Source organism: Monopterus albus, unplaced genomic scaffold (assembly GCF_001952655.1).
Source record: "Monopterus albus unplaced genomic scaffold, M_albus_1.0 scaffold173.1, whole genome shotgun sequence".
In the NCBI taxonomy this organism is placed as follows: Eukaryota; Metazoa; Chordata; class Actinopteri; order Synbranchiformes; family Synbranchidae; genus Monopterus; species Monopterus albus.
In genome coordinates, this window is record NW_018128053.1 from 714,079 (window position 1) to 726,058 (window position 11,980).

At 40.4% G+C, this 11,980-nt stretch overlaps 1 protein-coding gene across 8 annotated transcripts in view; it reads left to right on the forward strand.

The window, feature by feature from the left end:
- Window positions 1-11,980, forward strand: part of nrxn2b (neurexin 2b) — a 711,574-nt gene that overhangs the window by 317,187 nt on the left and 382,407 nt on the right. For all 8 annotated transcript variants that reach the window (XM_020616301.1, XM_020616300.1, XM_020616308.1 and 5 more), the window contains one exon: window positions 2,868-3,169. In XM_020616301.1, the coding sequence (XP_020471957.1) occupies window positions 2,868-3,169 (302 nt within the window). The remainder of the gene's footprint in view (window positions 1-2,867; window positions 3,170-11,980) is intronic.

The window sequence follows — 11,980 nt, forward strand, 5'->3', positions numbered from 1 at the left end:
TATATATATATATATAAATTAAAGAAGTAGCTGTGTGAATTATGAATTGAAAACATTCCACAGTTTAGGTGCCATGACAGCAAACTTTGGAAACTTTGGGAAGTTTTTCTGCTGACCTACTATAAGTATGCCCCTGGTGCAATATGGGCTCAGTAGGTCAGAGATTGCTCCATACATCTGTTCCGCCAACAAACATCTCAACACACCTCACTCCTGTAGTTGGCCTCATCATTGTTGGTAATGAGGCCAACTACAGTCGTGTCATCCGCAAACTTCACAATGTGGTTGGTGCTGTAGGTTGGCACACAGTCGTAGGTCAGCAGTGTGAAGAGCAATGGGATGAGCACACACCCCTGTGGAGCCACTGTGGTCAGCGTGATGGTCTTGGAGATGTTGCTGCCGACCCGCACATTTTGTGGCCTCCCTGTTAGGAAGTCCAGCACCCACTTTCAGAGAGAGGTTCTGAGTCCCAGGTGTCCAAGTTTTTGTGTAAGCTGCTGGGGAATGATTGTGTTGAATGCTGAACTGAAGTCTAGGAACAGCATTCGCACGTAAGAGTTCTTTGAATCTAAGTGGGTGAGGGCTGGATGGAGAACAGCAGTAATGGCATCTTCTGTGGACCTGTTTGACCTGTATGCAAACTGAAATGGGTCGTGAGAGGGAGGAAGGATGGACTTGACGTTCTTCATGACCAGCCGCTGAAAGCACTTCATAATACTTGAAGTCAGTGCTACAGGCTGATAGTCATTGTAACTGGTTGGGTGGGGCTTCTTTGGAATTGGAATTATTGTGGCAGCCTTGAAGCACATGGGAACCAACCGCTTGGCTCAGAGAGATGTTAAAGATGTCCGTGAGGACATCCTTGAGCTCCTCAGCACAGTCCTTTAAAACATGACCAGGTATGTTATTGTGGGTGGGTTAATCCTGGAGAAGGTCTTCTTCACGCTGGCTGCGGACAGACACACAGCCTGCTCAGCCGGGGGAGGGTTGGACTTCTGTGCTGGTGTGTTGTTCTGTGTTTTGTGGGTGGGTTAATCCTGGAGAAGGTCTTCTTCACGCTGGCTGCGGACAGACACACAGCCTGCTCAGCCGGGGGAGGGTTGGACTTCTGTGCTGGTGTGTTGTTCTGTGTTTCAAAGCGGCCAAAGAAGTCATTGAGGCTGTTCAGCAGAGAGATGTCACTATCACAGCTCCGAGATGGGGGTTTATAGCCTGTGAGGGTTTGGATGCCCCTCCAGAGACTCTGTGCATCTCTAGTGTTGCTGAAGTGTCCAGATATTTTCTTGCTGTATTGACATTTTGCCTCCCTGAATCTACGGGACAGGTTGGCTCTTGCTTTTGCTAGGCCTGCAGTGTCGCCGGCTGCATTTTGTCTGTATAGTTTTATTTTTACTGTATAATTGTATTACTGTCTATTGTCAAAGTACAGTATTAAGAAAAATGTTATATAAATAAAGTAAATAAATGCTAGTATTTTCCCATGCTCAGTGTCCACACTTTGACTTGTGTGATTTTGGTGGCAGCGTTGTGAATGTTGTTGCATCTGTACTTTCTGTTGTGATAGCTACAGGTGTTCATACAGCTCTCAACAGCTGCATGTGGGGCCCATCCCTGCTGCCTTTAGGCTGCTGTTTGACATGTGTCCACTGTACAAACTGGTGTTTTGACTGATTGTGTGTGAACAAAGCTCAGTGCAGTGGAAGGCCATGTGCTGCAGACATACAGGCATTAGCAAAGTTGTCAGCACCTTTCCTTCCCTTTCTCTTTGGTTTAAGGCGCTTCCTTTAATACACTTTGTACTCCATGTTGTTTTTTGTTATTTTCTCAGTTGTTCCCTTTCTGTATTTCTCCTCTACCCCTAAATTAAAATCATCTTCATATTTAATCCTTTTCCAGCTGTTGTCTTGGCACTGATTTTATTTTACACAAGGAATTCTCATACCTTTGTTACTGTATTATTCTACACTGAAGGTGGTTTATATGTTAGATTACTTTGTTCAGAATATATTAGTAAACTAATATCACTCTTGCACTGTAAAGCTTCTATCATATTTCATTTCTTAAATGCATTAGACTTGCAACATCAATAAGTGTTGTAATGCTGGAATTGATTACCACATCTGATCAGCTTCATCTCAGAATGTTTGGCCTGTGAGAGTTTCATCAGCATTAGTCATAGTGTTGGTTTAGTGACCTTGTGAGCAATACAGGTACCAGTGTTTAGGAGGTAATCTGCTCAAGGGCAGAATTTTTGGCTTTCAACAGCAAGAATATGGCTTCATAGTCCTTTTGGCCATGTTTTAGGACAATTAAAAATACTCTCCCTTTTAATAATAATTGTAATAATAATTTTTGTCTGGTATTTTTCCCAGAGGTAAATTAACTAAGTGAAATTTTGTAAAGGGTAATTAGTCCTTCCCTGTCATTAAAAATCCAACTACTTGTATTAAACTGAAATATAAGGTTCACTATGAAACTATCTTCCTTCAGCAGATTAATTTCAAACAAACCGACACACACATCATTCTACACAGTGAAGCTCAAACATCCAAGTAAAGTAATAATAAGAAAAATACATTTTGAGTGGAGGGGTAGGGGGACTTTGTTGTCAAGTGCCTTCATTACAGTAAAGTTTCTTTCAATAAGAATAGTTCTAATAAATTTTATAGTAAATCTGTTGTCAAACAAGTTGCACTAATCACACGCTGTAAATTAAGTCGATAAAGTTGATGTTGAGAGTTTTTACAATTGCATTCAGATTTTTAACAGAAGGAGAAATCTGACTCTCTCATTAGAACCCTGGAATCATAATACAGGTTGCATTTTTTAATGTGTAGTTTTTTCTTTTGCTCTTTTTTCTTCTCCAGGTAAGGAAGAGTCAGTGGCCACCTTCAAGGGCAACGAGTTCTTCTGCTATGACCTGTCGCTGACACCCATCCAGAGCAGCACTGATGAGATCACACTCTCCTTCCGCACACTGCAACGCAACGGCCTCATGCTGCACACCGGCAAGTCAGCTGATTATGTAAACCTTTCCTTGAAGAGCGGCGCTGTTTGGCTGGTCATCAACCTGGGCTCGGGGGCCTTTGAGGCCCTGGTGGAGCCTGTTAATGGCAAGTTCAACGACAACGCCTGGCATGACGTGCGCGTTACCCGCAACCTGCGCCAGGTAAACACTACCAGCAAAATCCATGGCCACCATCAGAGTAGTGTTCCTGTCTGACACCCACCCTGTTTATGCTGCTTTATTTGACTCTCCACTTTTATGTCATTTCTCTCTACACATGGAGCACACAGGAAGTGTTTCTCTCATCATCCTTCTTTCCTCTCCTTCTGCTTGCAGCAAAGATTAACAGAGGTGTCTTTTTTTCAGGATGGAGTTGCACAGAAGGCCTGTGCTGTTTTTTTTCTTCTTTTTTATCCTAGCTTACATTTTTTTTCCCTGTAATAACCAAAGAAACTCTGCTACCTTCATATTCAAAGGTAAAAGGTGAAAAGCATCATATTCCAAGTGAAAATGCGGCTATAATCCCAGTTGTAGTTGGCCTGGTTACTTACAGCTGAGCACATAAGGTGTTCCTGAGAACATTGTATTATTGAACAGGCAGAGACAGTGCTCTGTTCAGTACACATACTGCAGAATGGAATGGGCCCATATTAACAAAGGTGACAATGCACTTAACTGTTTGAGAACAAAATACCCAGCATCTTTACAAACCTTTAACTGTAGCTAAATGTAGCTAAATGGAACGTAAAGAAGCACCAGCAACCTGAATATCTGGGTGTATGCATGTGAATTGGTGTGTGCCTGTGCATGCCAGCTTATTCCATCAACACTTGCACATACGGGACACTCTCTGGGTACTGGGCTCTCTGGATGTGCCAGGTCATCAGTTGGCAATTGTAGATACAAGCAGTGAAATACAATCAATTTAATTTACACTTGCCTTGCTTACTTCACTTTTTTTTTTGGTGATTGTAATTGGAATGAATGGCTTGCCAGACCTAATAATGGGCACTGTAAGCAGCCCAGAGATGCAAAAAAGCCCAAAACACAAAAATGGTCTATCAACTTCTTTGCGTGTGCCTGGAAAAAAAGTTTGAAGAAAGAAGAAAAACAGCCAGTAGTGTCAAACTCCTGTACTTTGAGAAATTCCTCCCCCCGCAAAAAGGGAAACCTGAGAGCAAAGTGTTTCTTAATGTAGTCTAAGTGCTGTTAAATTATAGGGAGAATTTTCCATGCCAACCATTCTCTGCAATTTCTGTCATATCGCAATAATGTTCTATATAAAAAAAAAACTAAGATTTGTGGACATAATGTTTTATTAGCTTATGCTGTACTTGCCTAAAGGTAATGGCAAATGATCACACACACACAAACTGAGATGCACCATCTCAGACACACGCACACACATTCGCAGTTGGGGTCAAATGTGTTATGCTGTAGAGCTATGTGTGATCAGCAGAGTGAGACTAGCTTAATGACTTTGGGAAGCCAGCTTGATTTTAAAGATTTACAGCATGAGCCAACCCGCCATTAGGAAAATGGGTAACACAAACATATGTATATATGTGCACATGCTAAACTGAGACACTATTATTATCTGCGTGTCAATAGAGAAACTGACCTGACATCCCGACTTGCCTTAAAAAAGAAAAACAATTCAGCAGTGAATATTAGCTGAGTTCTTTTCTGTAGTGCAAGTTATTCTGAATGAGAAAACCAGCTTGATCTAAAAATGTTTGATGAGTGAAAACATCATGTAGATATCAAATGCCTGTACTGAGCCCATGCTTTGACTCAGAGCTAACCACCGACATTGTGCTATCCAGGCAATCTTCACATCACAAGCCACATAACAGCTTAAATCCCCAGTGGGTTATTCTAACTGACGTATCATTTGATCCAAGTGTTAAAGAGTTCTGTCCTCACTCTGAGATGCAAGGAGAGATGCGTTGATGACATTGACCACTTGAGCATGTGCATGCTGTGAGGTCTCGTAGAATGCATAAGCATTTGCACAGTTACACAGCCGATTCACACTCGTGTGGTTCCACTCTTATCACACATTTACTGTATCCTTAGAAACACCTCAGGAAAACACTTAAGCCTAAATATATGTATTTGAGAATTGTTGACATTATTTTATTACTAGAAAGAAAGAAATGCATTGTAGATCTTAACAAGACTAAATGAAACTGCCTTGATGGTTCAGGTAAAACAATGTCTAATCTTAAAAGCAGGCTGTAGTATCAATAACAGCAACAAACCTGTTTGAGAATAGTTTTTAAAATAATTTTATAACAAGGGTAAAGAATTTTGGAAGATAACATGAGTATTCTCACCATTATACATAACCATGAGATGAACCTGGCATTTACTGTACAGAAAATGTACATGTTGCGCAAACATGTGCTTGGCTTCTTTTTTTTTAGTCTAAAAAATTCTGCATTCTATTAAATAACATCTTTTTAAGATTAAGTGTGACCATGCAGATTGACAAGTGACAAACAAGAATTGTCCCTTGTACCACATTTGCCATGGATTAGATGCTATAAATACTGTTAATTACATCATCAAATTTATCAGTACAACTCTAAATGTAACAGTGCGTCTATGTAAAGATGTTCTCTTTTGCTCTACCTATTTGAGCGAACAAAGCTTGCATACAAGACAAGCAGTGGATTCCAGCTGAGGTTATCATACAGCTCCAGTGATCTCCAAGGTCTCATCCACTCTCCTTCTGTTGTTCTTAAAGGCTCTTTTACCATCATACATATCTACAACTGCATCAGTGAGCTCCAAAATAAGTAAATCCTGTGAGCTCTCCCAAGCCAGACTCTCTATAACTCTCTCTCCCGCTGTATGTGTATATGTATATTCCCAGTGTTTCTCCACAAAACCTATGAATTTGTCAGCTTTGTGCAGGATAAAATGAAGCAGACAGAATTAGGTGAGGTGATCGGGACTCTGAGCCAAGGGAGAGAGAAAGAAGAGGGGCGGGGAGAAATGGGTCGTTTATATGCCTAACAAATGATCATAGGTTCAGAGCTCCCCTTGGTGGCAGGTGGCAGAACTGCAAGTGCGCACAGCATGTCGAGGAAAGTGGTGTACTGTATGTTTGAACAGTCAAGACTTGGAGATCTAACCCCAGTGGTGCATAGTTTATAAGCAGGCAGGGACATTTGGTTTGACCTCTCATCAGTGCAAATATTTCCCCACAATACGCACACATCCCTACCCACCCCACCCCAGTCACTGCACACATTGGTTGGAATAAGCGGCAAGGCATCTTTCCCCCTGGCGTGATGATTTACCATTATAGACATGTAGATCATGGTGACAATCCTTATCCTTTCCCTCCTCCAGGATTAACACACTAAACAGAAAGAAAGAAGGACAAAGGCAAAGATGGAAAACCCTCATGTTGGGATGCCTTGGGAATTAATAGATACATCCAATGCACCGCAGTGAAACAGAACATAATAGAGAAAATAGGTCAAATATATTAAGTGTGCAAAGATACTCACCATAAGGCTGTTCTCATGCGCTACATAGATAAAACTGCTCACTGCGTACCATACCATGTGTTTTTTGAGTATTACTTTTCTGATCTTCCCACTCAGATATTCCACAGAAATCTTGCAGACACATGGACTGATCCCCACACCACTGCATTCCTTGGAGGGCTAGCGTTTAGTATTGGCAACTGAACAGCAGTAGGGCAAGTGTGGATGAGGTGGAGGCTGATGCTCAGTGGGACTCTTGGTGAATGTTTGGTTAATGTATCATGTTTAAACATAAGATTCACATCCAGGTTCTTTCTGTTCTCTGACATAGGCAATATTTCTATAGCATTTAAAATAAAAAAGAGCTGTATCAAGACCACCAAAGTGCTGTCTCTGCCCAGAATCCTTCTAAACTATGATTAGACACTGATTGTGAATTCTCTATTGTGGCTAATATTCCTCCAGTCAGACTAACGTCAGGTACCAACAGCAGTCCAGATAACATCATTGGTTATGTTCAGTTTGTCAGCTTTTATTTGTTGGCTAGCATTTTGTTGGTGTAGCTTGATACTTATAATAAATGGTACAAATTTGTTTTGACAAGCACATTTGAAAAACTCTGTCTTGTAAAGTCAGTGACAGTGTATACCTACATGTACCTAGGGCTGTTTCCTTATGGCAATAGTAGGGAAAAGAAAGGCTGTGCTTGTATGTCTGTATTTGTTTAGTGGGAAATAGAGAGCGAGAGAAGGATTGTGTGCACAGAAGAGAGAAGGAAATGAAGTGCTACTATCTTAGACTAAAGGACTATCTGTGGAGTGGGAGGATAAGGGGAGCACAGGGAGACAGGCAGTGGTTTGTTCTTTACTACGAAAAGAAGAACAGAGGCAAGCTTTCTTTTAATTCCCCAATGTGACTTTACAACCAAAAGATTCTAAATCCACTGTGTCACAGGACTGGGTCAGCGGCTTAATCAGTGTCTAGAGAGAGAGAGAGAGCGTTCTGCAGTCGACATCTCTCTTCTTTGCTCTCCTGTTTTTCCTTTTTGTATCCTGGTCACCCTTTCCTCCCTTTTACTCTCTCAGCTACACTTCCATTCTCTTGTCTCACACTGACTAGCTTTGTGTCCTCCTTGATTTTTAAAATTATTTGATGATTAAAGTCCCCTTCAATATTATATATTTTGTTTTTAAATAATCTAACCTGAATGTAGCCTATGGATTTAAGGAGACTCAAATAGATTCTCATAGTGTTTAAAACAGCCCTGGGTGTTTATCAAGAGTTCAGCTGGAGCAGGCAAGCTGTGATCTGCATCAGGATCAAGTGGAGAAGTATAATCACTTACACATAGCCAGTGACTGCTGTGAACCACATCAGAATCCACTGAGGATTGAGAAAGTGGATTTATTGTATGCGCTTATTCCACAGTCATGAAAGTTTATAAAGAAATGAATATATGCATGTTTGTTTTGCTGTAGTCCAGAACCCTGCTGGGTCAAGAGCAGTAGGATTTTATTTCCTTGATTAAACCAAAACAAAGAAGGTAGTTAACGAGAGGAACAATAGAATCATAGTTATTATACAAAGAGAAAGAAGTTAGTTTGGAATGTTTTAATAATGCATACCACTAAACAAGCACAAGTACAACACGTACAAGTTGCACCAGTGTGCAAGGGATGAAAGGTTACTCCTAAAAGTTTGGGTCACTGTGAATCCACAGGCATGCATGTGCCTGTTTATGATTGTGGAGGCTCAAGCACACCCTCCTAGTCAATAATAGATAATAAAACTTTATGCACACAGACTTCACAAGCAGCAAGACATTAAATGAAAACCAATAAGTCCAACAGGTAGTCAGTCACGCATATACACAAAAGCACCACATCAAATTCTAAACAACTTCTAGTCTCCATATATCTTCCATACATAATAGAAATTGGTTGAGGGAGTGAAATTCTTTAATTAATTAAGACTCAAAAAAGTGAAACACGTCACAGCTCAGTTGCTGTTGTGAAAAATTCATCTTGGAGAATCATTGTCTGTTTTTGGATTATGAGCAAAAAAAAGCATTCTGACTTGAAAATGAAATATTTCCAAATTGTAAAACTGTATGTGCATGTGTTGTAATCAGTGTTATTAAGACATCACCACATTTAAGACTCATGCTTTAAGTGGCACATCAAGTTTCATATGAGAGAAGAGCAAAATAATGTCAGCCCTCCCCATTCAGTCATTACCTGAAGCCTGGACAGACCGTTCCTCTTTTCTGTTCTTTCTGTCTCTACCTCTCTTACTTGTTCAGATTGGTTTTCATCCACTTCTGTAAGGAATGATCAGCAGCAATTACCCTCTCTTTTCCTCCTCTTCCATCAGTCCAGCCCTCCTCTCCCTCCTTTTTCATCCATTCTTCCTCCATAATGCAGCCAGGATTCCTGAGAGAGAGCCAATCAATTCCTCTCCCGCTCATCTTCCCCTCCCTTTCTCTCTCATTTTCACTCTGTCTCTTGCATCCATTCTTGCTAGCAATTTGTCACTTAGCAACAGTGTCTGCTATGCTGTTGGCCAGTGAATTGTCCCTGGCTGCAGTACTCCAGTAGTTGCATTAACCCTTTCTATTCAGCTAAGTCCTCCACTATAGAAATGTCTGAAAAGTTCTAACTTCCTGGGTAGCAGCATTGGAAATTCTCATATTTTGGTGCACAACAACAAGTGCAACGAAAATATGATCTGATGATCATCTATGATCAAATAATTGGGTTAAACAAAATAAAAGAACCAAATTAACCAAATTTCTGATTAATGAGTGACAGGTTACTGGAGTTATTGACCACTCCACACATAACACCTTGTGCATTAGCTCCTACTGTACCATTCACATCTTAGAATCTCAATAAGGTCAGCATAATGCATTTAGCATAATGATAGATGGAACCTCTCATGGCCAAATTGAAAATGCCATTTAGAGCGCTCAGCTTTGCCAACACATACAGCAGCGCATTTTTATGGTGACGACAGGAATTGCTATTCAAGGCAGGCAGTGGTAGTGGATTCATTTGATGTACATAATGGCATGCTAACACCCCTGTAATCTTTTCTCAGTTTACTGCCATTGACATTTTAAGTATTCCTAATGTGCTCCAGCCATGCTGAAGGGAGGTGTGGGTGCAGTCATCATGTACTGTAAATGTGCCTTTTTTTCACTCATATATTTTACCTGTTATTCTCTCATCATGCTGATCAGAGGTCAACACCTCGAGTTCAGCTTCTGCCTGTACATCCTGCTTAAACATTGTCCTGCCTGTTTAATACCAACACTAAAGCCTCATTTCAGGGAGAAAAACTTCTTTTGCATCACATTTCCACTTCATTAGCATATCTCCCTGCATTCTCACACTCATTCACTCATCAGCCTCATTTGCCACTACCTGCTCCAGCACATCCATATTTATCCATCCCTCTGTCTTGAAAACCTGTAATCAGATAACAAATCTCTGCTCCATTAGGACATTCAATAAAACGCCAGTGAGACAGAAGCAGGTAGACATGGAGAATAAGATTACAGAAGATCACAGGACAAGTTCACTGTGTACTAAACTCAGGAAATAAAAAAGGAGTAGGGGGCTTCATTTCTATGATGTATCAGTGTTGAAAATCTGTCATACAATCTCACAGAAAGTGAAAATTCAAATCATTATAGGCATCCATATATGTTAACATGTATATGCAAAATACAAACACTTAAGAACAGCTGGAGCTACTTTCTCTAAATCATCCATATTCATGTTCAGCTGCCTGCTCATAAACCAGATCAAAATTTAATAGAAATAAACCTCAACTGTGTAGTTTAGCTTTCCCCCCAAATGTGTCATTAATTCCTACAGTGCAATGCCTAGTTTAGTTAAATTTGGTTTGGAGATACTAATTCCATAGAGATCCTAGCACTGAGCTAAGCCAGGTTAAGTGTGCAAAATGGAGAAAGGAGCAAAAATAAATAGTCCAGCACAATGTCACTTTGTTTATTTTGTAAAATTAAAGTACAGTTAACTAGCCTAAAAAAATATTACATGGGTCATAAAATTATATCAAATGATTTAACCTAGTTCATATTTAGTTCATTACGGGTTTTTGTTCTTGTTGTTTGTTTTTGTCAAATTTTAAAGTTTCAGTAGTTGTCAGTCAGATATGGGAAAATAGAGATGATAATGACCGGGAGAAGAGCAGAAGAAGAGAGTGAATTATAGCCATCTGCTGTGCAATATACAGCATGTTCTTCTTCAGTTTTTATGCACACACACAGACACACCTGTACAGAAACACACACCCTGACATGCTGTTTGTTTGCAGACTTCTCTCCTCTGTAATTGCAGTGACATTTATATTTGCACCTGAAGCCAGTCTGCCAGTTTCCATTACTTGGAGCCAAATGTAGAGAGAGGAGGACTAGAGTGAATGCCGGATGAGCGTGGAACCAAATGTACCTGAAAGAGCTCTGCTGACTCGAAGCCCAGCGCCACTCCATCTGACAGGGTCACCCGCATAGTGTCTGTGTTACTGATGACAGCCTGATACATCACACATGCGCAAATACCCCAGCCAGGCCCATGGATGTTTAGAATTTGAACACTCACATTTGTATAGCCAGCAAAACTTGAACTTACCTGTTTACAGCTCATATTTTTAATGGCATTTTTATGCCATTAATCATTAATTCAGACTCTGAAATTATTTCTTGATGACAGATAACCCCTACAGTATTCCTTCCCCTCCTACCCCATAATATAATTCCACAATATCACTTTTATCACTTATATCTAAAGGCTCAAATTTAAACTTTTTTGGAGACTGGTCATCAGTCTTAGAACTTTCTCAGTTACAGTGATAAATGTATCTGGACTGGGAATCTTGGCCCGACTGCACTATCCATTGATCATTTTCACAGCTTTATCATTAAATATTTATTTAGCTTATTCGCTGGTGGCTACAGTTCAGTAATGTCCACTGTGACAAAAGTGTAAAAGATTAGCAATTGAACAAAAACAGCATTTTATTTATCTAAACCTCCTCTGACTGGCATCCTGAAGGCCTTCTGCACATGTTGACCGAGCTGTGTTAGCCATTTGTGAAACACACAGCTATGAAACTCAGATAGCGATTTCCCATGTAAACAGTATTAGCATCAGCTCATTCCCCTTGTTTTCTGCCCCATCCCCCAATATTTAATGCATGAAGATTTCTTAGCCCAGGGGGTCCTTTGAGATGGATGCAAAACAGAGTTGTTTGTCTGGGCCTGTGGTTGTTTACATGACTGGAAGCTTTATCCTCCATCACCAAACATCCACATTAAATTACAGAGAGGGTGATGGGCTGTCGCAGCAGGGGTTCCAGACATGTTGGCTTTGAGGCAAAGCTGAAACAAGTACGGTGCAAATAAGAGGGGATTTAGTGTAAAATTTGCAGTACATAAAGTATA